The 22266-nt window shown below is 32.5% G+C and overlaps 1 protein-coding gene across 1 annotated transcript in view; it reads left to right on the top strand.

Moving 5' to 3' along the window:
* Positions 1 to 22266, top strand: part of dpr11 (defective proboscis extension response 11) — a 555551-nt gene that overhangs the window by 465385 nt on the left and 67900 nt on the right. Inside the window, exon 6 of the mRNA XM_075289722.1 lies at positions 359 to 429. Coding sequence (XP_075145837.1) covers positions 359 to 429 — 71 coding nt within the window. The remainder of the gene's footprint in view (positions 1 to 358; positions 430 to 22266) is intronic.

Below are 22266 nucleotides of genomic sequence, written 5' to 3'. Positions count from 1 at the left end.
TGGGATTGATGGAGTACGTGATTTTTCGATATCTGCTCGATTCCAATGATATATAATCCCAGTTTTCTTTCCAATTTTATTTCTCTAATCATATCATTTAAACCACTATTATTAAATATATTTTAAATTTAAATATATTTAATTTGAATATCAGGCTACCTTCCATATATGCTCATATAAAATCTTCTATTTGTGTTTGTATGTGTGTTTTGTGTTTAGTAGTGACAAAGTCAAAATTCTCTTTGACTAACAGCTTTCCGTATTATATCCATTTACTTTTATGACTCTTGAATAACTCTCATCATAACTTTTGTTTAAAATTCGCTTTTGGCTACATTTCGAAATCTTTTCATTGCAGGTGAAACAACTTGGAAATAAATCAGTTTCCTGGATACGTGTCCGAGATGGCCACATACTCACTGTTGACAGGTAATTAAGAAATTGTTGATGGTATTTGAGCTTTTCATTCAGGTAACAGCTTGAGGCTTTATTAACCATTTATGTTGTACATGTTTCTGAGTACAGTAACAGGATATTTATGTCCTGGCAACTGGTATACTGATATGTAAGGACTGTAACAATGATGTAAAAGGATCATATGGCATTGTGTTTGCATCATGATTAACTGGTACTAGGTACACGTCAAATTGTGAGTTAAATAAATATATATTAGGGTAATGGGAATATTAAAGAAGGTGGAAGGTAATTTTATATATCATATGGATCATATACCAAAACCATAAAATTTTTTCATTATGAAAAAAAAAAAATAGAGACACAAAATATTTATTTTGTCCATAAGTCGTTTGCTAAAATTTATATTTAAAAAATTTAAAGATTACCACAATATTTTTCTCTGAGCATTAGTTTAGGTTTTTATCATTCTATTAATTAATGGGCACACTCTAATGTTTTCATATGCATGTTCTCATAACTAGGTCCTTATATTCTCTATGAAATTCCAAGTATAATGTTAATAATTTTATATTGTGATTGTGTGACTAGAAATGTAATTACATTTTTCCTACATTGTTTCAAACAATCTCACTTTAAGTCCATATTTTAGTGAATTTTACAGCATTTGAAAATGTAGCAAAATTTTAGTAATGCTGGCATAGTTAGAAAGACTGCAAAATTACAAAAGAAGAAAAGTCTGTCTGTACTATACGGTAACCTAAACATTTTTTTGTTGGACTAGAAAAGGACAACGAGTTACTTTGCTCGCACGAATTGCCCAGCAATTCCAAATTAATTAAAAGAAACCCCATGATCGTGTTTACTTGCCAAAGAGATTACCTGTGTGCGTACATATTGGCCACCAGAACTCAAGCGCCGTCTACGGTAATCGAGTAGAACGCCGTTACGGGCGATGATCGCTTCCCGCACCACGCTATTTGTCGACCGTGCCGAATATTATTTCGAAAATGTCCGACAGGACTTTATCGCTTCATTTCCACCGCACAATAGTCATCAATATCCTCGGCTTTCGATCCGATGGACATTGTGAAGTGTAAGGTTGACACCAAAAAAGCATAAAAATATATATCAGAATGAGTCAAAGAGTTCCGTTGCTTACACGAAAGTTGCCAGTTACCGATGAGAAGCAATTCCAAATTGTGCAAAATAATCGGGCGTACTTTACAAAGAGGTCAGCTGAAAATTTACACCTTCGATTGGCCACCAGAACTTAAGCGCCGGCGATGGTAATGTGGAATGTCTTAACAACCGATGATGGTTTCCCGCTATTCATCGACTGTGAGATTAATGGCGATTTCGATTGGGAAAAACGGTGCAACATTCTCGTAATTGATTGTCATATACGAAGGACACTGTCATAAATTTTGGATCCTGTATCCCTCAAAATGTTATGAATTAATAATAACTTTGGAATGACACTATCATTTGGGCGCAAATACAATGAGGGAAAAAGTAGTGTAACACCAAGGTAACATATTTTTTGCGAAACGAAAACGCCCTAAGACAGGTCTTTCCACCATCGCAATAAACCCGCGTCAACCAACAATAAGCCATTGTTGGCCGCAGGTCATGGACATTCCGACAGGATTTATTTTCCTCGCATCATTTCTACCGCACAATGGCCACAAAAATCCCCAAAAGCCAAGGCATTTTGGAGTGAAGAAAATTAGACCAGATGATCCCAGAAATTGCTTTGTTTGCACGAAAATGGCCAGTTACCGAATTTTCTTTTCCCCAATCAGAACCCATTCCAAATTAAAAAGTATTTGAACAACCAAAATTATCAGTTTTACTTACCAAGGAGGTCGGCTGAAAATTTACACCTTGGTCACCAAAACTCAAGAGCCATAACGGCCGATGGTTGTTGTTGGATGGTATCCATCGACCGTGGGGTTGAAATAAATTACGAATATTATAGGAAAAATGTCCTAAAAACAGTACAGAAGCCCTGGACAGACAAACATTTTCGCTGGATACCTGGTTCATATTGGAGGGTAAGTTTGGTACCAAAAAATAGCAAGGTGTCGATCAATTCACTACGGCTGTTCACCGGGACGACTGAAGACGTTAATTTGAGCCAAAAGTAGTCAATTCGCAGAAATCTATGCAGATTCTAAAATTTGACTATATTTCCGACACTTTTTTCTTCTAAACAATACAATTAAAAACCATAATTACTTTGTTGCATTACATATCAGCACTCCAATTTGACTTATTGATCATCTAGATGCTGCAAGTTTTATCCAGTTTACCTTTTTCTGGTTGTGAATTAGCTGTTAAGCCCGATTTTGAAGGGCTGTATAAATATGAGCCACATGAAAATTAGCCCTAAAATCTAAATTAAACAAGTATATACGTCCGTAAGTTCGGCCAGGCCGAATCTTATGTACCCACCGCCATGGATTGCGTAGAAACTTCAACGAAAGACTGTCATCCACAATCGAATTACTTGGGTTGTGGTATCTTAAAACTTCTTAACATCGTTTTCTAAATTGTGGGTTAGTCCATACATGGTATATATTAGACAAAAAAGGTATGTATAGGTAACTACGGATCGATATGGACTTTTGCAAGATACGTAGAGAGCCAGAATTGAAATATGGGGGTCGCTTATATGGGGGCTATATAGAATTATGAACTTGATATGGACCAATTTTTGTGTGATTAGGGATCGATTTATCTGAGGGCTATATATAACTATAGACCGATATGGACCTAGTTACGCATGGTTGTTAACGACCATATACTAGCACAATGTACCAAATTTCAACTGACTCGGATGAAATTTGCTCCTCCAAAACGCTCCAAAAGCAAACCTCGGAATCGGTTTATAATGGGCTATATATGATTATGGACTCATATGGACCACTTTTGGCATTGCTGTTAAGTATCATATACTACCACCACGTACCAAATTTTAACCAGATCGGATGAATTTTGCTTCTCCAAAAGGCACCAGAGGTCAAATCTGGAGACAGGTTTATATGGGGGCTATATATAATTATGGGCCGATTTCGACCAATTTTTGCATGGGAGTTTGAGGCCATATATGAACACCACGTACTAATTTTCAACTGAATCAGATGAATTTTGGTCTTCCAAGAGGCTCCGGAGGTCAAATCTGGTGATCGGTTTATATTAGGGTTATATATAATTATGGACGGATCGGATGAAATTTGCTTCTCTTAGAGGCTCCGTAAGCCAAATCGGAGGATCGGTTTATATGGGTGCCATATATAATTATTGACCGATGTGGACCAATTTTTGCATAGTTGTTAGAAACCATATACACACCATGTACCAAATTTCAACCGGATAAGATGAAATTTGCTTCTCTTAGAGGCTCCGCAAGCCAAATCGGGGGATCGGTTTAAATGGGGGCTATATATAGTTATAGACCGATATGGAACACCATGTAACACCAAATTACACCAGATCGGATGAAACTTGTTTCTCTTAGAGGATCCGCAAGCTAAATTTGGGGGTCCGTTTATATGGGGGCTATACGTAAAAGTGGACCGATATGGCCAATTTGCAATACCATCCGACCTACATCAATAAAAACTACTTGTGCCAAGTTTCAAGTCGATAGCTTGTTTCGTTCGGAAGTTAGGGTGATTTCAACAAACAGACGGACAGATATGCTCAGATCGACTCAGAATTTCACCACGACCCAGAATATATATACTTTATGAGGTCTTAGAGCAATATTTCGATGTGTTACAAACGGAATGACAAAGTTAATATACCCCCATCCTATGGTGTAGGGTATAAAAAATATGTAGAAACAAGTATATACGGCCGTAAGTTCGGCCAGGCCGAAGCTTATGTACCCTCCACCATGGATTGCGTAGAAACTTCTACTGAAGACTGACATCCACAATCGAATTACTTGGGTTGCTGAACACTTGCCGATGGCAAGGTATCTTAAAACTTCCTAACACCGTAATATATAGTCCACACGTGGTATATATTAAACTAAAAAAGGCCGATTAAATACGTATATATTTAAGTTTAAAGTTGCTATAGAAATAAAATTTTCACAAAATAAAATTTTGACAACATTTTCTATAGAAGTAAAATTTGGAAAAAATGTTCTATAGAAATAAAATTTGGATAAAATTTTCTATAGAAATAAAATTTTGACAAAAATTTTCTATAAAAATAACATTTTGACAATGTTTTCTATAAAAATAAAATGTTTAAAGATTATTTTTGACTCGAGTGGCAACCATGATTATGAACCGATAAGGACCAATTTTTGTGTGATTGGGGATCGCCTATATATAACTATAGACCGAAAATCTGGGGATCGATTTATATGGGGCTATATATAATTATGGACCGATATGGACCAATTTTGGCACGGTTGTTAGAGACATTATACTAACACCACGGACCAAATTTCAATCGGATCGGATGACTTTTGCTCCTCTAAGAGGTTCCGGATGTCAAATCTGGGGATCGGTTTATATGGGGGCTATATATAATTATGGGCCGATGTGGACCAATTTTTACATGGTCATTAGAGAACATATACCAACACCATGTATCAAAATTTCAGCCGGATCGGATGAAATTTGATTCTCTTAGAGGCTCCACAAGCCAAATCGGGGGATCGGTTTATATGGGGGCTATATATAATTATAGACCGATGTGGACCAATTTTTGCATGGTTATTAGGGACCATATACTTACACCATGTACCAAATTTCAGCCGGATCGGATGAAATTTGGTTCTCTTAGAGCAATCGCATGCCAAATTTGGGGGTCCGTTTATATGGGGGCTATACGTAAAAGTGGACCGATATAGACCAATTTTTGCATGGTTTTTAGAGATCACATGGTGACACCATGTACCAAATTTCAGCTGGATCGGATGAAATTTGGGGGTCCGTTTATATGGGGGCTATACGTAAAAGTGGACCGATATGGCCTATTTACAATACCATCCGACCTACATCAATAACAACTACTTGTGCCAAGTTTCAAGTCGATAGCTTGTTTCGTTCGGAAGTTAACGTGATTTCAACAGACGGACGGACGGACGGACATGCTCAGATCGATTCAGAATTTCACCACGACCCAGAATATATATACTTTATGGGGTCTTAGAGCAATATTTCGATGCGATACAAACGGAATGGCAAAGTTAATATACCCCCATCCTATGGTGGAGGGTATAAAAACAACACTCCCCAAATTTATGTTTTTTGGGGAGTGACTTCATTTTATTTTTGGAACTCGTTTGTTTTATGTAAATAACCCCCAGTTTTTTGGGATTGGGTGGTATGAAAATGGGACCTAGGTAAATGATCCCAAACAACCCAAATGAAACAAGCCCACAACTTTAGGTTGAACGAATATGAGCAAAACAAAATATAACAGAAGCATGAAGATCGACCCCAAAATGAAATTAGGGCTTATTTTTTTTTCTTTTAATTGAAAATACCGTGTGAAAATGAACCCTAAAACAAATAAATGTGTGTTACTCTTGAGAATGTGTGTTACTCTTGAGAATCGCGTTAGCTCACTTTGGACTCTATCCATAGGAAAAGTCTTAAACCCCTGGGCCCCACTTCATTTAGGTTTTGGTTCTAATTTTCATGGGGTCCACATTCGTAGCATCTTGGGATTGTGCTTTGTTTTCAATGTTTGTTTGGTATAGTATTAGATTTTCATTTAGGTTTTTGGTCTAACTTTCATGGGGTCTATATTCATAGCGCTGTTTGGGAGAGATGATCCGGGACATTGAGTAACCTCATACTCGAGCTCCTAGCCATCACATGACTGATGGCTACGGTTCAGGCAATTTAGAACTCCATGTTGAAACTGGAGTTTCGTTCGAGCATTTCCCACTGCTACATGTCTTCCTATTTCCACCAAGGCTAAATCGTGGTCATTTCTGGTTAAAGATCAAGAGACTCTTGAATTTGGAGTGTCTGCTTAGACTTCGGTGCCTCTCCTTTGTTTATTTCACATTGATGTACAGACATCACTTTTCGATAAAAAAAACTCGCTTTTTGCATACACGTGCGGTGGGCACGATGTTGGGGAGCTATTTGAAAGCGTTTTCCTTTTTCTTCTGAGCTTGTTTATTGAAGGTGGAAAACGACTATCATTATACTGAGGTTAATTTTCTCAGTCAATTCAGGAGTTTTTTGACGATCAAGATGGTCGCCTTCAATAGCACAAGTCATCCGCTTCATCTTTTGAAATTCAAAATCTCGTATGCTAGAAATTGTTAATATTTTATTTACAATATAATATAAAATAACCATTATCTGCTTTCCTTATTTTATCGTTTCATACTATTTCCAACTATTTGAGATAAATGTTTACTTAAATTCAATATCACTTGGTATTCGAGCACATATGGCCACATTTAAAATAATACTATCAACATTTCAAATATACTTCGTAAATAACTTTGACAAATGAAATGTAATGTAAACAAAATGCGCAGGTAAACACCTTCTATCCCATTTAACCAACATTGTGGAATGCTGAGAATGCAGGACGACCATGACAGCTGAAGTAAGCCCTCCATTCATGGAAGAGCTCCTACGCAACGTTTCGTTTCGGTTCGGCACACACTCCATTTATTTATTTGCCTCAATATAGGAAAACACTTAGACACATAATCTAAGCAATCAATTTCTATTACGTTTACTTAGTTTTTTCTTCGTTTCGAGCACTTTTCGTTCCCTCTCTCTCTCCCTTCACTTTAGTTCTTTGTGTTTCCACTTGGGCGAAAGGAATGGAAAGTTTATTTCTCCTTGGGTGCACAATGATAGCTAACTGAAAAATTTCTCTTTTTTTAAGAAACATACGTGGATGGGTGTGAAGTTTGATGGGGGGTGACATATCCCTAAGCCAGATGGCCTTAATGCGGAAGATATAGGTTTCAGTAAAAAGGGAAAGTTCCTAGGCCATCGATATCATGATAGGTGGACTCAAAGACTTAGGCCCAATTCTACACAAAGGAAATGAATAAGATCAACTCAAACTTGTTTCAAGAGTGGGGAACGTGTAATATTTTTTGACGCAAAAATGTTGTTTAGAATGTGTGGAGTTTTAAAAATTTTCTTTGAATTTTTCCATAATTTGAAAAAGTGAAAATTTTGTTTTTTTAAATTTTGGAAAAATTCTAATTCTAATTTTTGGTTTTCATATCCTCCACCATAGGTTGGAGGGTATATTAACTTTGTAATACATCGAAATATAGGCTTCCGTTCGTTTGCCGATATCTCGCTAACTGACGAACAAATAAGCTACCGAACTGAAACTTAGTACAAATAGTTGTTGTTAATGTAGGTACGATGTTATCGAAAATGGATCATATCGGACCACCTTTAGGAATAGCCCCTATATAAACCGACCCCCTAGATTTGACTTACGGACACAGTAAATACAACTCTATTACAATACATTTCTCTTCATCTAAGAGGTATTTGCATTTCCTACACTGACTAAAATATTTACGTGATATTAAAGATTACGCAACCTAAATCTTAGGATGCGAAATTTACAAAATATTAAGAACAAATTTCTTTAAAATAATGAAATTTTAATTAAAATAAAGTTTATAATCTTTTCATTAAAAGTTTTTTTCATTAAATTTAGGTCACAAATTTTGAAAATTTGCGTCCCTCCGTTAAAGTCCCATGTCTTTGAACTAAGGCTAAGTTATTTACGAAGTAAAGAAACACATTTTTGATTTTAAAAAAATGTCTTTAAATTAACTGAAATATTGAAACTTTGGATTTAATATAAAAACGCTTCAAATATAGGTTAAGACTTATTTTGAGGATTTAGCGTCTTTTGTTTAAAGTATTTTTGGAATTAAGAAAACATTTTTTACTTTGAAGTATCCATTATAATTTGGATTTTTAAACTGACATTTGTTTGTACATGAGTACCTTTATTAATAAACCGCGAAAAGAGAATGAAAATTTGATAAATGAGATCTGTACCCGTATTTTAATTGTATTTGTCCTAGATTTAAAGCCAGATAGATCGCTAAAAAATTTCTTTATTTTAAAGAAGCCGCATCTTTGGCTCGGAATCAATACCAAAATCCTTAAGAGAAGGTCAATATCTTTGGATCCAAATAAACTTTTTTTGGGTTAATAGACAACATATATATATATTTCCCCAATTCCCATAGAAATAAAATGTTGACAAAATTTTTTATTCAAACAACATTTTGAAAAAATTTCCTATAGATATAAAAATTTGACAACATTTTTTATAGACATAAAATTTTGAATTGAAATTTTTTTATAGAAACAACATTTTGAAAAAATAACCTTTAAATATAAAATGTTGACAAAATTTCCATAGAAATACAATTTTCACCATAATTTCTATAGAAATAAAATTTTCACCAACATTTTTCTATAGAAATAAAATATTGACAAAATTCTCTGCAGAAATAAAATGTTGACAAAATTTTTTATAGATATAAAATTTGGACAAAGTGTCTATAGAAATAAAATTTTGACAACATTTTTTATAGAAATAAAATTTTGACAAAATTTTCTATAGAAATACAATTTTGAAAAACATCTATTGAAAAAAATTTTTACAATATTTTTCATAGAAATACAATTGACAAAATTTTCTATAGAAATAAAATTTTAAATAAAAATACAATTGTGATAAAATTGTCTATAGAACTAAAATTTTAGTAAAATTTTCTTATAAATACAATTTTGATTAAAATTTCTACAAATTTTTCATTAGAAATAAAATTTTTACAAAATTATATCTAGAAATAAAATTTTGACAAATTTTTCTATAGATGTATAATTTTGATGAAATATTCTATGGAAATACAATTTTAATAAGATTTTCTATAGACATATAATTTTGAAAAAATTTCCTATATATATAAAATTTTGACAAAATTTTTATATCCATAAAAATAGAATTTTGACCATAATTTCCATAGAAATAAAATTTTCACCAAAATTTTTCTATAGAAATAAAATTTTGACACAATAAAATATTGACAAAACTTTTTATAGAAATAAAATTTTGACAAAATTTTTTTATAGAAAAGACATTTTAAAAAAATTACCTATAAATATAAAATGTTGACAAAATTTCCATAGAAATACAATTTTCACCATAATTTCTATAGAAATAAAATGTTCACCAAAATTTTTCTATAGAAATAAAATATTGACAAAATTCTCTGCAGAAATAAAATTTTGACAACATTTTTTTATGGAAATACAATTTTGAAAAACATCCACAGAAAAAATTTTTTTTACAATATTTTTCATCGAAATAAAATTTTGACAAAATTTTCTATAGAAATCAAATTTCAACAAAAACATCCACAGAAAAAATTTTTTTTACAATATTTTTCATCGAAATAAAATTTTGACAAAATTTTCTATAGAAATCAAATTTCAACAAGATTTTAAATAGAAATACAATTGTGATAAAATTGTCTATAGAACTAAAATTTAAGTAACATTTAGATATAAAATTTTGACACAAATTTGTACAGAAATACAATTTTGACTATAATTTCTATAGAAAAAAATTTAACCATAATTTTTATAGAAATAAAATTTTACCACAATTTCCATAGAGATAAAATGTTGACAAAATTTTCTATAAAAAAAAGATTTAAAAAAATCCGTAAAAACAATTTTTTAATAAAAATTTTCCCCAATTTCCATAGAAATAAAATTTTGACAAAATTTTTTATTGAAACAACATTTTGAAAAAATAACCTATAAATATAAAATCTTGACAAAATTTCCATAGAAATACAATTTTCACCATAATTTCTATAGAAATAAAATATTGACAAAATTCTCTGCAGAAATAAAATGTTGGCAACATTTTTTATAGAATTAAAATTTGGACAAAGTGTCTATAGAAATAAAATTTTGACAAAATTTTCTATATAAATACAATTTTGAAAATCATCTATTGAAAAAAATGTTTACAATATTTTTCATAGAAATACAATAAATAAAAATACAATTGTGATAAAATTGTCTATAGAACTAAAATTTTATTAGAATTTTCTTATAAATAATATATAAATAAAATTTCTATATAAATAAAATTTTGATTTGAATTTCGACAAATTTTTCATTAGAAATAAAATTTTGACAAAATTATCTCTAAAAATAAAATTTTGACAAATTTTTCTATAGATATATAATTTTGATGAAATATTCTATGGAAATACAATTTTAATATAATTTTCTATAGACATATAATTTTGAAAAAATTTCCTATATATATAAAATTTTGACAAAATTTTTATATCCATAAAAATACAATTTTGACCATAATTTCTAAAGAAATAAAATTGTCACCAAAATTTTTCTACAGAAATAAAATTTTGACAACATTTTCTAAAGAAATAAAATTTTGATAAAATTTTCTATAGGAATAAAATGAATAAAATTTTGACATCATGTTCTATAGAAATGTCAAATGCTGTAAAAATTTTCTTTAAATGTAATATTTTAACTTTCATGTACTATCAAAGTCCATTGTGAGTAAGTTCTTCTTTTTTTTTTAGAAGTAGTAACTTTCCCTTTGTTGCACAAGTTAAAATCGTTAGGTTAGGTGGCAGCCCGATGTATCAGGCTCACTTAGACTATTCAGTCATTCATTGTGATACCACATTGGTGAACTTCTCTCTTATCACTGAGTGCTGCCCGATTCCATGTTAAGCTCAATGACAAGGGACCTCCTTTTTATAGCCGAGTCCGAACGGCGTTCCACATTGCAGTGAAACCACTTTGAGAAGCTTTGAAACCCTCAGAAATGTCACCAGCATTACTGAGGTGGGATAATCCAACGCTGAAAAACTTTTTGATGTTCGTGTATATGCAAGGCTGGCATGCTCACCATTGCACCACGGTGGCTCCCGTGTTAAAATCATTAAAACATTTAAAATTCTGCATATGTTAGTTACAATCCAACAGTGTTTACGGAGCCTGTTGAAAGTTCAAAACGTCCGAAAGGTTTTACCATTCTTTATAAAAAATCGATTAGTAAATTTTTGCAATTTTCACAAAGTTCAAAATCGATTTCTTTGTGTCACCCATTAACACATTTCGCTTATTGGAAATTAACAAAACTTCACTTCACTTTAATACCGACTACGATATAAAGAAATTCTTTAGTAAAGGCCTTCAACAACAGCCACCTAACCATTCCCCCATGGACCTGAGATAAGATTGAATGCAATGTCCTTAAGCTTAAGATGGAGCGTTGAAAGAAATTGATTGCATTAGAAACAGTGAAAAAGTAGTCGAAGGAGAACAAATGAGACCGTATTGTACAGTACAGTATGGGCCAAAAGTTTCAAGAGGTATGTGACACCAGATACTGTAGCTTTACCAGCTGCTGTGGGGATCTATATGGCATTGCAGTTTTCCACGCATGTAGCACATGAAGAATTGTACAAAACTTAAGGCTAAACTTATACGAACACATAGTATACACCAAAGGAGAAGCAATTTAAAGAAATATATCTACTTATTCTGGAGGCAATCAAGCAACTGTCTCTACTGCCAACGGGGGATTGCAATTGAGGGAATGGAGAACTAGAAATTCGAAAAATGGGAAACTCGGTTTTGCTTTTATTAGTGAATTATTAGAATTGCATCAGTGCAAAAGCATAGATGGAATTATTCACTATTTAGTATAAAGAGAATCGTAAGCTCATAAAGGGAGCTAATTCGGTTTAACAAAAATAATTATGTTACCTTGAGCTTCCAAAACAATGTACTCAAGCCTTTCCACATCGTTTGTAACATAGGAAATATATAGACCGATTTTACTTTTTGAATATCTGAAAGTTGAATATCATCCTTTATACATTTTTTAGGTGTTTTCTAATTTTTTTTTTTAAATAAGTTGATATAGTAGAAACATATAATTTAGATCAAATAATATCTATCATAAATTATTACGAGGATATTAAATTACCCTTGAATATAGAAACAAACTATTCAGATGGCTGTCTTAAAAAAATTCTACAAATGTCATCCCAAAAATATTTTCGTAGTGCTTCAACTTATGTATTTTACGGCACTCTTGAAGAATTGCGAACAAATGCATTTATCTTCTTGAATATTAGAATGGGTCAATTTACTGAACAATGACAGAGTTTCACATTTCACACTATTTTACATTAAAAAGTGACGAAAGTTTCCGAGAATCGTTAAAAAGAAATATTATTTTACATCTAAATAGATATGTAATAATGTACATATTAGTCTGTATGGATGTATATATCTATAGACTTCGAGTAAAAAGAAATCCAACACAAGGCTATGCTATATGAACCGATTAAAAATATAAATATATAATTAAATCAATTAAAAAATTTATTCAAATTTTGAAATGAAATCAATTAATTTTTTTATCAAATATTTGTTTTTTATGCCCAATTAAATCTGTGATTGATACTATCATTTTCGTGATTGAAGACTTTTCAATTAAAAAATTAATTGGATGAATTAATTTCGTGATTGAACAGAAAAAATCATTTTATGAGTACCATGCAAAAATTGGAGCGAATTTCATCTGTCCCATTTGGTATGTAATATTTAGGGCTGTCGTTCGGGTTCGATTTTATAAATCCCGGGATTCGGGATTTCAAAATATGGAATCCCGGGAGACGAAATATTAGGGATTCTTTAAATATTTTAAGAAATAACAGTCGTCAGCGCCAAAAAATTGTTGTACATTAAACCAATTTGGTTTAACTCAATTTTATTATCAAAAAAAAAAAAAAAAAAAAAAAAAAAATGTACCCACCCCAGTGGATTGCTTAGAAACTTGTACTAACGACTGTCATCAACAATCGAATTACTTGGGTTCCGGTAACACTTGCCGATGGCAAGGTATCTTAAAACTTCTTAACACCGTTTTCTCAATTGTAGGTTAGTCCATACGGTGTATATATTACACAAAAAAGACCCATTAAATAAATAAATAAAATTTGACAAAATTTTCTATAGAAATAAATCTTGATCCAATTTTGTATAGTAATAAAATTTTGACAGAAACCTTTATAGAAAAAAAATTTTGACAAAATTTTCTATAGAAATAAAATTTTGACAAAATGTTTTATAGTAATAAAATTTTGACAAAATTTTCTATAGTAATAAAATGATGACAAAATTTTCTATAGAAATAAAATTTTTGTAGATTATTTTTGGGGATCAGCTATATATAGGTTTAGGTTAGGTTAGGTGGCAGCCCGATGTTTCAGGCTCACTTAGACTATTCAGTCCATTGTGATACCACATTGGTGAACTTCTTCTCTTATCACTGAGTGCTGCCCGATTCCATGTTAAGCTCAATGACAAGGGCCCTCCTTTTTATAGCCGAGTCCGAACGGTGTTCCACATTGCAGTGAAACCACTTAGAGAAACTTTGAAACCCTCAGAAATGTCGCCAGCATTACTGAGGTGGGATAATCCACCGCTGAAAAACTTTTTTTTTTAGTTCGGTCGAAGCAGGAAGCGAACCCACGACCTTGTTTATGCAAGGCGGGCATGCTAACCATTGCACCACGGTGGCTCCCATCAGCTATGTATACATCTATAGACCGATATGGACCAATTTTGGCATGGTTGTTACTAGCGTAATGTACCAAATTTCACCACGTACCAAATTTAAACCGGATCGGGTGAATTTTACTCTTCCAAGGGTCTCCGGAGGTCAAATCTGGGGAACGGTTTATATGGGGGCTATATATAATTATAGACCGATATGGACCAACTCCTGCATGGTTGTTAGAGACCATATACTAACATCACGTACCAAATTTCAACCCAATCGGATGAAGTTTGCTCTTCCAAGGGGCTCCGGAGGTCAAATCTGGGGATCGGTTTATATTACTATATATAATTATGTGTCGATTTCGACCAATTTTTGGATGGGTCTTTGAGGCCATATATTAACACCACGTACCAAATTTCAACTGAATCAGATGAATTTTGCTCTTCCAAGAGGCACCGGAGGTTAAATCTGGCGATCGGTTTATATGAACCAATTCCTGCATGGTAGTTAGAGACAATATACAAATACCACGTACCAAATTTCTTTGGCAAAAATGCTCAGGGTGGGCTCCTGAGTCAATATAGACATGTCCGTCCATCCGTCTGTCCGTGAACACATTTTTGTGATCAAAGTCTAGGTCGCAGTTTAGTCCAATCGACTTCAAATTTGGCACAAGTATGTGTTTTGGCTCAGAATAGAACCCTATTGATTTTGGAAGAAATCGGTTCAGATTTAGATGTAGCTCCCAGATATATATATTTGGCCCGATATGGACTTATATGGCCCCAGAAGCCAGAGTTTTACCCTAATTTGCTTAAAATTTTGCACAAGAAGAAGAATTAGTACTGTTGTCAAGTGTGCCAAATGTTATTGAAATCGATTCAGATTTAGATATAGCTCCCATATATATCTTTCGCCCGATACGGACTAATACGGTCCCAGAAGCTAGAGTTTTACCCCAATTTTGTTGAAAGTTGCACTAGGAGTACAATTAGTAGTGTTGTTAAGTTTGCCAAATTTAATTGAAATCGGTTCAGATTTAGATATAGCTCCCATATTTAGCTTTCGCCCGATTTACACTCATATGACCACAGAGGCCAATTTTTAACTCCGATTTAGTTGAAATTTTGCACAGGGAGTAGAATTAGCATTGTAGCTATGCGTGCCAAATTTGGTTGCAATCGGTTCAGATTTAGATGTAGCTCCCATATATATGTTTTTCTGATTTCGACAAAAATGGTCAAAATACCAACATTTTCCTTGTAAAATCGCCACTGCTTAGTCGAAAATTTGTAAAAATGACTCTAATTTTCCTAAACTTCTAATAAATATATATCGAGCGATAAACCATAAATAAACTTTTGAGAAGTTTCCTTAAAATTGTTTCAGATTTAAATGTTTCCCATATTTTTTTACTAACATTGTGTTCCACTCTAGTGCATTAGCCGACTTAAATTTTGAGTCTATAGATTTTGTAGAAGTCTATCAAATTCTGTCCATATCGAGTGATATTTAAATGTATGTATTTGGGACAAACCTTTATATATATAGCCCCCAACACATTTCACGGGTGTGGTATGGTATCGAAAATTTAGATTTACAAAGTGGTGCAGGGTATAATATAGTCGGCCACGCCCGACTTTAGACTTTCCTTATTTGTTTTTTTTTTTAATTTTGAAAAAGTCAATTTCTTATCCAAAATTGTATGTGCAAAAATATTGACTCGATATTTACTTTTAAAAATCAATTAAAAAATGTACAGTAAATATTCCATTTATCTGATTATAAAACCCTATCCCTTAATGTCAGCAATAAAATTGGTCTATACTGAACTCTTTATTAGGGAAAGCTCATGGGTACACATATCTACTTTTACTTAGCTTCTCTCTCGATGCAATTGCCACACGCATTCACACAAAATGCTACATACAAACACACAAAAACTCACCCCCCCCCCCCCCGCACCAATCACAAAGGCCTTTGATTCTCCTTGAATTTGTGGGTGTTTGTGTGTAACTTAGATTGATATAAAAGATTACATTACACCAGGAAGCAATCAGTGCGGACACAAATCAACGGCAAACTTCTTCAATGGCGTACACACATCCTTTTTATACAGCGTTGTCTTTCTTGCTGTTGTTGTTGTTTTTGTATGCTATCCTCTTGAGTTTTTATCCTTTCTGTTCATTCTGGCCGATATGTTTTTTTAGCCCTTTCTTATTGGCTTCTATATTGGCTGGTTTGACTGTTTGGATGTTCTTCATTCATGGTGGCTGTTTTTTCTTTTATAGACTCCGAATAAAAAGCTCTAAGTAGATGTTTTCCAAGTGGCTCCATTTACATTGGTCTCACTCACATTCTCCCATACACACACAGATGATGTGTGTTGTATGGCTCCTTAATATGTTTAGGTGAGTTGAGAGAAAGAGAGAGCGATAGATTGCTGCATTGTACGTAGGGATGCACAAACCTTTGGGGAATTTTATAATTCAGGATTTGTAGTAAATTTTATTATTGGAAATGTTACTATCAATTTGGCATATCTGATAGAATGAAAGCATCTTGAATGCTTCCATATGCCCCAGAGGTAAACTCGAGCATGGATTTATACAATTGTATTTTGGTTGCCATGGTAAATATGTTACATATTGAATTGAAAAAATAAAGCCATTTTTTTTTAAATAGAACAAAATTAAGCCAACTATGGATAAGCAGGAATTTAGCGTTGAGTAATACCGAAAAGGTCAAAAATTGAAATAATATTTTGGATGCATGATGTGGATTCTTAGCATATAATAGGGATAAATTCACTGGAATATTGGGACTTTAATAGATAAATACGGAACTATAGACAACAATAAACAATATAGGAATAATATTTAAAACAAAGAACTTGAAGTGAATGACTATTTTTGGCGCATTCTGTCTTGCCCAAACTATATGCGAATACAACATGGCGAAGAATGGCTATTAGATAGAAAGGGGGCGACCTCTAAGATGGTCGAAATATCAAATAGTCGAAAAAGATTTTTTTTGTTTTATCAATATAGATTTCGTTGTATTCGTTTATCACCAATCACATTATGTTATACTCATATGATGTTGGAAGGGTAATATTTTTATACCCTTCACCATAGGATGGTGGGTATATTAACTTTGTCATTCCGTTTGTAACACATCGAAATATTGGCCTATGATCCCATAAAGTATATAACCTGTAGGAAATGTCAATAGTGAAACTGTTGTGATTCACTACAGACCATGTCACCAGTACTATTGACAAAGTATACCCCACACAATGTATTTTGCTATAGATATTTAACATATGCTTGTCATTGAAAATCCACTACTGACTAGATGGTACTTATGGAACCATATGGAGACATTGGAACTAATGAATCAGTAGTACTTTGTCGCTACTTTAGTCAACACTTTTGGATTTTTTGGAAATAAGAAGGGTTACTTTTTTATTTTAATTTTTATTATTTAAAATTAAAAAGAAAATTATTATTAAACAAGTATATACGGCCGTAAGTTCCGCCAGGCCGAAGCTCATGTACCCTCCACCATGGATTGCGTAGAAACTTCTACTGAAGACTGTCATCCACAATCGAATTACTTGGGTTGCGGTAACACTTGCCGATGGTAAGGTATCTTAAAACTTCCTAACACCGTAATATATACCACATAGTCCATACGTGGTATATATTAAACTAAAAAGGCCGATTAAATACGTATATAATTGAGTTTAAAGTTTCTATAGAAATAAAATTTTGACAACATTTTCTATAGAAGTAAAATTTGGAAAAAAATTTCTATAGAAATAAAATTTGGAAAAAAAATTTCTATAGAAAAAATTTGGAAAAAAATTCAATAGAAACAAAATTTGGAAAAAAAATTCTATAGAAATAAAATTTGGAAAAAAAATCTATAGAAATAAAATTTTGACAAAATTTTCTATAGAAATAAAATTTTCTATAGAAATAACATTTCGACAATGTGTTCTATAAAAATAAAATTTTGGTAGATTATTTTTGGCTCGAGTGGCAACCGTGATTATGAACCGATATGGACCAATTTTTGTGTGATTGGGGATCGGCTATATATAACTATAGACCGTTAAGGACCAATTTTGGCATGGTTATTAGCGACCTTATACTAACACCACGTTGCAAATTTCAACCGGATCGGATGAATTTTGCTCCTCCAAGAGGCTCCGGAGATCAAATCTGGCGAACGGTTTATATGGGGGCTATATATAATTATGGACAGATATGGCCCAATTCATGCGTGTTCCTTAGAGACCACATTCTATCACCATGTTCCAAATTTCAACCGGATCGGATGAATTTTGCTCCTCCAAGAGGCTCCGGAGGACAAATCTGGGGATCGATTTATATGGGGGCTATATATAATTGTGGACCGATATGGACCAATTCTTGCATGGTTGTTAGAGACCATATACTAACACCACGTACCAAATTTCAACCGGATCGGATGAATTTTGCTCCTCTAAGAGGCTCCGGAGGTCAAATCTGGGGATCGGCTTATATGTGGGCTATATATAATTATGGACCGATATGAACCAATTTTGGCATGGTTGTTAGAGACAATATACTAACACCACGTATGATCTCTAACAACCATGCAGGAATTGGTCCATATAGGTCCACAATTATATATAGCCCCCATATAAATCGATCCCCAGATTTGTCCACCGGAGCCTCCTGGAGGAGCAAAATTCATCCGATCCGGTTGAAATTTGGAACATGGTGATAGAATGTGGTCTCTAAGAAACACGCAAGAATTGGGCCATATCGGTCCATAAGTATATATAGCCCCCATATAAACCGTTCCCCAGATTTGGCTTGCGGAGCCTCAAAGAGAAGCAAATGTCATCCCATCCGGCTGAAATTTGGAACATCGTGTTGGTATATGGTCTTTAAGAACCAAGCAAAAATTGGTCCACATCGGTCCATAGTTATATGTAGCCGCCATATAAACCGATCCCCAGATTTGTCTTGCGGAGCCTCAAAGAAAAGCAACTTTCATCCGATCCGCCTGAAATTTGGTACATGGTGTTGGTATGTAGTCTTTAACAACCATGCAAAAATTAGTCCACATCGAACCATAATTATATATAGCCCCTATATAAACCGATCCCCAGATTTGGCTTGCGGAGCCTCTAAGAGAAGCAAATTTCATCCGATCCGGTTGAAATTTGGTACGTGGTGTAAGTGGTCTCTAACAACCATGACAGAATTGGTCCATAACGGTCCATAATTACATATAGCTCTTATATAAACCGATCCTCAGATTTGACCTCTGGAGCCTCTTGGAGGACCTAAATTCATCCCATCCGGTTGAAACTTAGAACGTAGTGTTATTATATGGTCCCTAAAAACCATGCAAAAATTGGTCCATATTGGTTAATAATTATATATAGCACCCATTATATCAGATCCCCAGATTTGACCTCCGGAGCCTCTTGAAGAAGCAAAATTCATCCGATCCGGTTGAAATTTGGTAGATTTCGCTAGTGTATGGCCGATAACAACCATGCCGAAATTGATCCGTATCGATCTATATTATATATAGCCCACAAATAAATCAATCCCCCAATTTTATTGCCACAGAATTTTTTTTCAAAATTTTATAGTTCTATAGAAAATTTTGTCAAAATTTTATTTCTATAAAAAAATTTTTTCAACTTTTAATGTCTTTAGGAAATTTTGTCAAAATATAATGTCTATATAAATTTTTTTCAAAAATGTATTTCTATTGAAAATTTTGTCAAAATGTTTTTTCTATAGAAAATTTATGAAACATTTAATAGTTGCAGAGGAATAGTTTGCAAAACATTAAGATTACCATTCAATTTTCTTTAAAAATTCGTTTACGCTCAAACTTTCTATAAAAACTCCCTTATCATACAATTTTCTAAAACATTGAGATTATTATTAAATTTTCTAAAAAATTGAGATTATCATGAAATTTTGTATAACAAGAAATTCCAGTATCATCGAAATGTCTATGAAAATTCGAATATCATCAAAATTTCTATTCAAATTTAATTACCATTGCATTTTCTATAAAAAATCGATTATCATCAAATTTTTTCATGAAAATTCAATTATAGCAAAATTTTTTATAAAAAAGTTCCATTATCATCAAATTTTCTATAAAAATTCGATTATCATAAAATTTTCTCTGAAAATTCGATTATCATTAAATTTTCTATAAAGGTTCGCTTATCATAAAAATTTTCTATAAAATTCAATTATCATAAAATTTTCTATAAAAATCAATTATCAATACGTTTTCTATAAAATTTAGATTATCATAAAATTTTCTATAACAACTAGCTTATCATGAAATTTTCTAACAAAAAAATTCGAATGTCATCAAAATTATAAAAATATTATTACCATAAAAATTTCTATAAAAACTTGATTTTCATAAAATTTTCTATAAAAAAAATCGGTTAACATAAAATTTCTATAAAAAAATCGATTATCATCAAATATTCAATACAAAAAAAAAAATCGATTATCATAAAATTTTCTATGAAAATCCGATCATAAAATTTTCTATGAAAATTCGATTTTTATAAGAATTTCTACAATAATTCTACATCCTTAAATTTTTTATGAAAATTCGATTAACATCAAATTTTCAATGAATTTTCTATACAAAATTCGATTATTATAAAATTAGGATTACCATCAATTTTTGTATGAAAGTTCATTAACAATAAAGTTCTTTGAGCTTTCCATATAGTTTTTTTTTATAAGAATACAGTCACTTGAAATTACGTTTGCCCTCAAAATCATCACAATATATTTTATTCAAAATATTTCAAGCCATATTAAACCCATCATTTAAATACCTTTAAACCAAACCAGAAACCAAGACATCAAGAATGTCTTCTCCAATAGACAATTTGCCTAAATTGGCACATTACAAATCAAAGTTTTGTCAATGGAACATTGTAAACATACTTCGCAAGGCATATATATATATATATTTGTTCAATCATTTCATTTAGCTTTTCGTCTTGGCTACAGGAGTTGACATTCGATTAATAATAATGACACATTTTGGAATATTTAAGTTACCACAAATTTATGGCTAAATGTACAGATTGTTCAATTACAGATAGCTGAATTTTATTGCAGTCTCTAAGAGAAGAGCGAGAGAGAGAGTGTGTGTATGCTTGATTTTACCCAAATGCAGTGCAACTCTTTGTACCATTCAGCATTGGCCATGTGGAAAGTCTAATTTGGTCAATTCAAGTAATTGACTGAAATATTTTACCACAACTTAATGAGCATTATTTATGTTGTATGTGTGTGTGAGCGTGCGAGTGTGAGAGAGAGCGTATTCGAAATATGTGTTAGGTATCTGGGTAATTCAAGCAAATTTCATTTATTCTAACTCTCTACATAGACAGTCTGCTATGTGAATTAGGGGAGAAAGAGCAAGAACTAATTTGTGATGATATTCACAGCAAACTAAATTTGTTGGCTATGATAGGTTAATGAAAAATGAACTGGTCTATTGTGGTCTTCACCACAATTGGTTTTACGATAAGCCTGGACCAAAAATGTTTAATTCATTTAAAGATAATTTTAGATTGTGAATACAATATGATAATATATCATAAGCTATGACTGTACATATTATGTTGTGATAGGATTTGATATTTCGCTTTCATATATAGGCATATATTTCCAGAAACATTGGAAAATTGCATATACAAAATGCTATACAATTAAGACTGCAATTCTTGAGATTTCAGTTGAGCAAATAATTAAAATAGTTATAATAATAAAATACATTTATTCTTCTATCTTCCAAAATTTTGTGCAAAGTACTATTTGCCTCTGGGACATGGACTAAGAAAAATTTAGTTCTTTTCAAGTCCGTTTGTACGCTTAAAGGGAATGATTACAGACTTCGAAAATTAACTTAAAAGGAAATAATAATGTACATATCTGTATGATTTTAGAAGCTTCATGTTTGGGGTTTCAAAGCCTATATTCTTAGCGGTGGAAAAAATCGATCTAGCAATGTCTGTCCGTCCGCTTGTTAAAGTAACAATAAGTTCCGAACGACAAACGCTACCAGATTAAAACTTGACTCCAGTATTGATGGAGGTCTAATGGTGCAAAATGACTCTAAAGACCATTTTTATTTAGAGCCCCTTTGAAAAGGGTAGCTGATATG

Source organism: Haematobia irritans, chromosome 1 (assembly GCF_050003625.1).
Source record: "Haematobia irritans isolate KBUSLIRL chromosome 1, ASM5000362v1, whole genome shotgun sequence".
NCBI classification, from domain to species: Eukaryota; Metazoa; Arthropoda; class Insecta; order Diptera; family Muscidae; genus Haematobia; species Haematobia irritans.
This window is presented reverse-complemented; position numbering and strand designations above follow the sequence as displayed.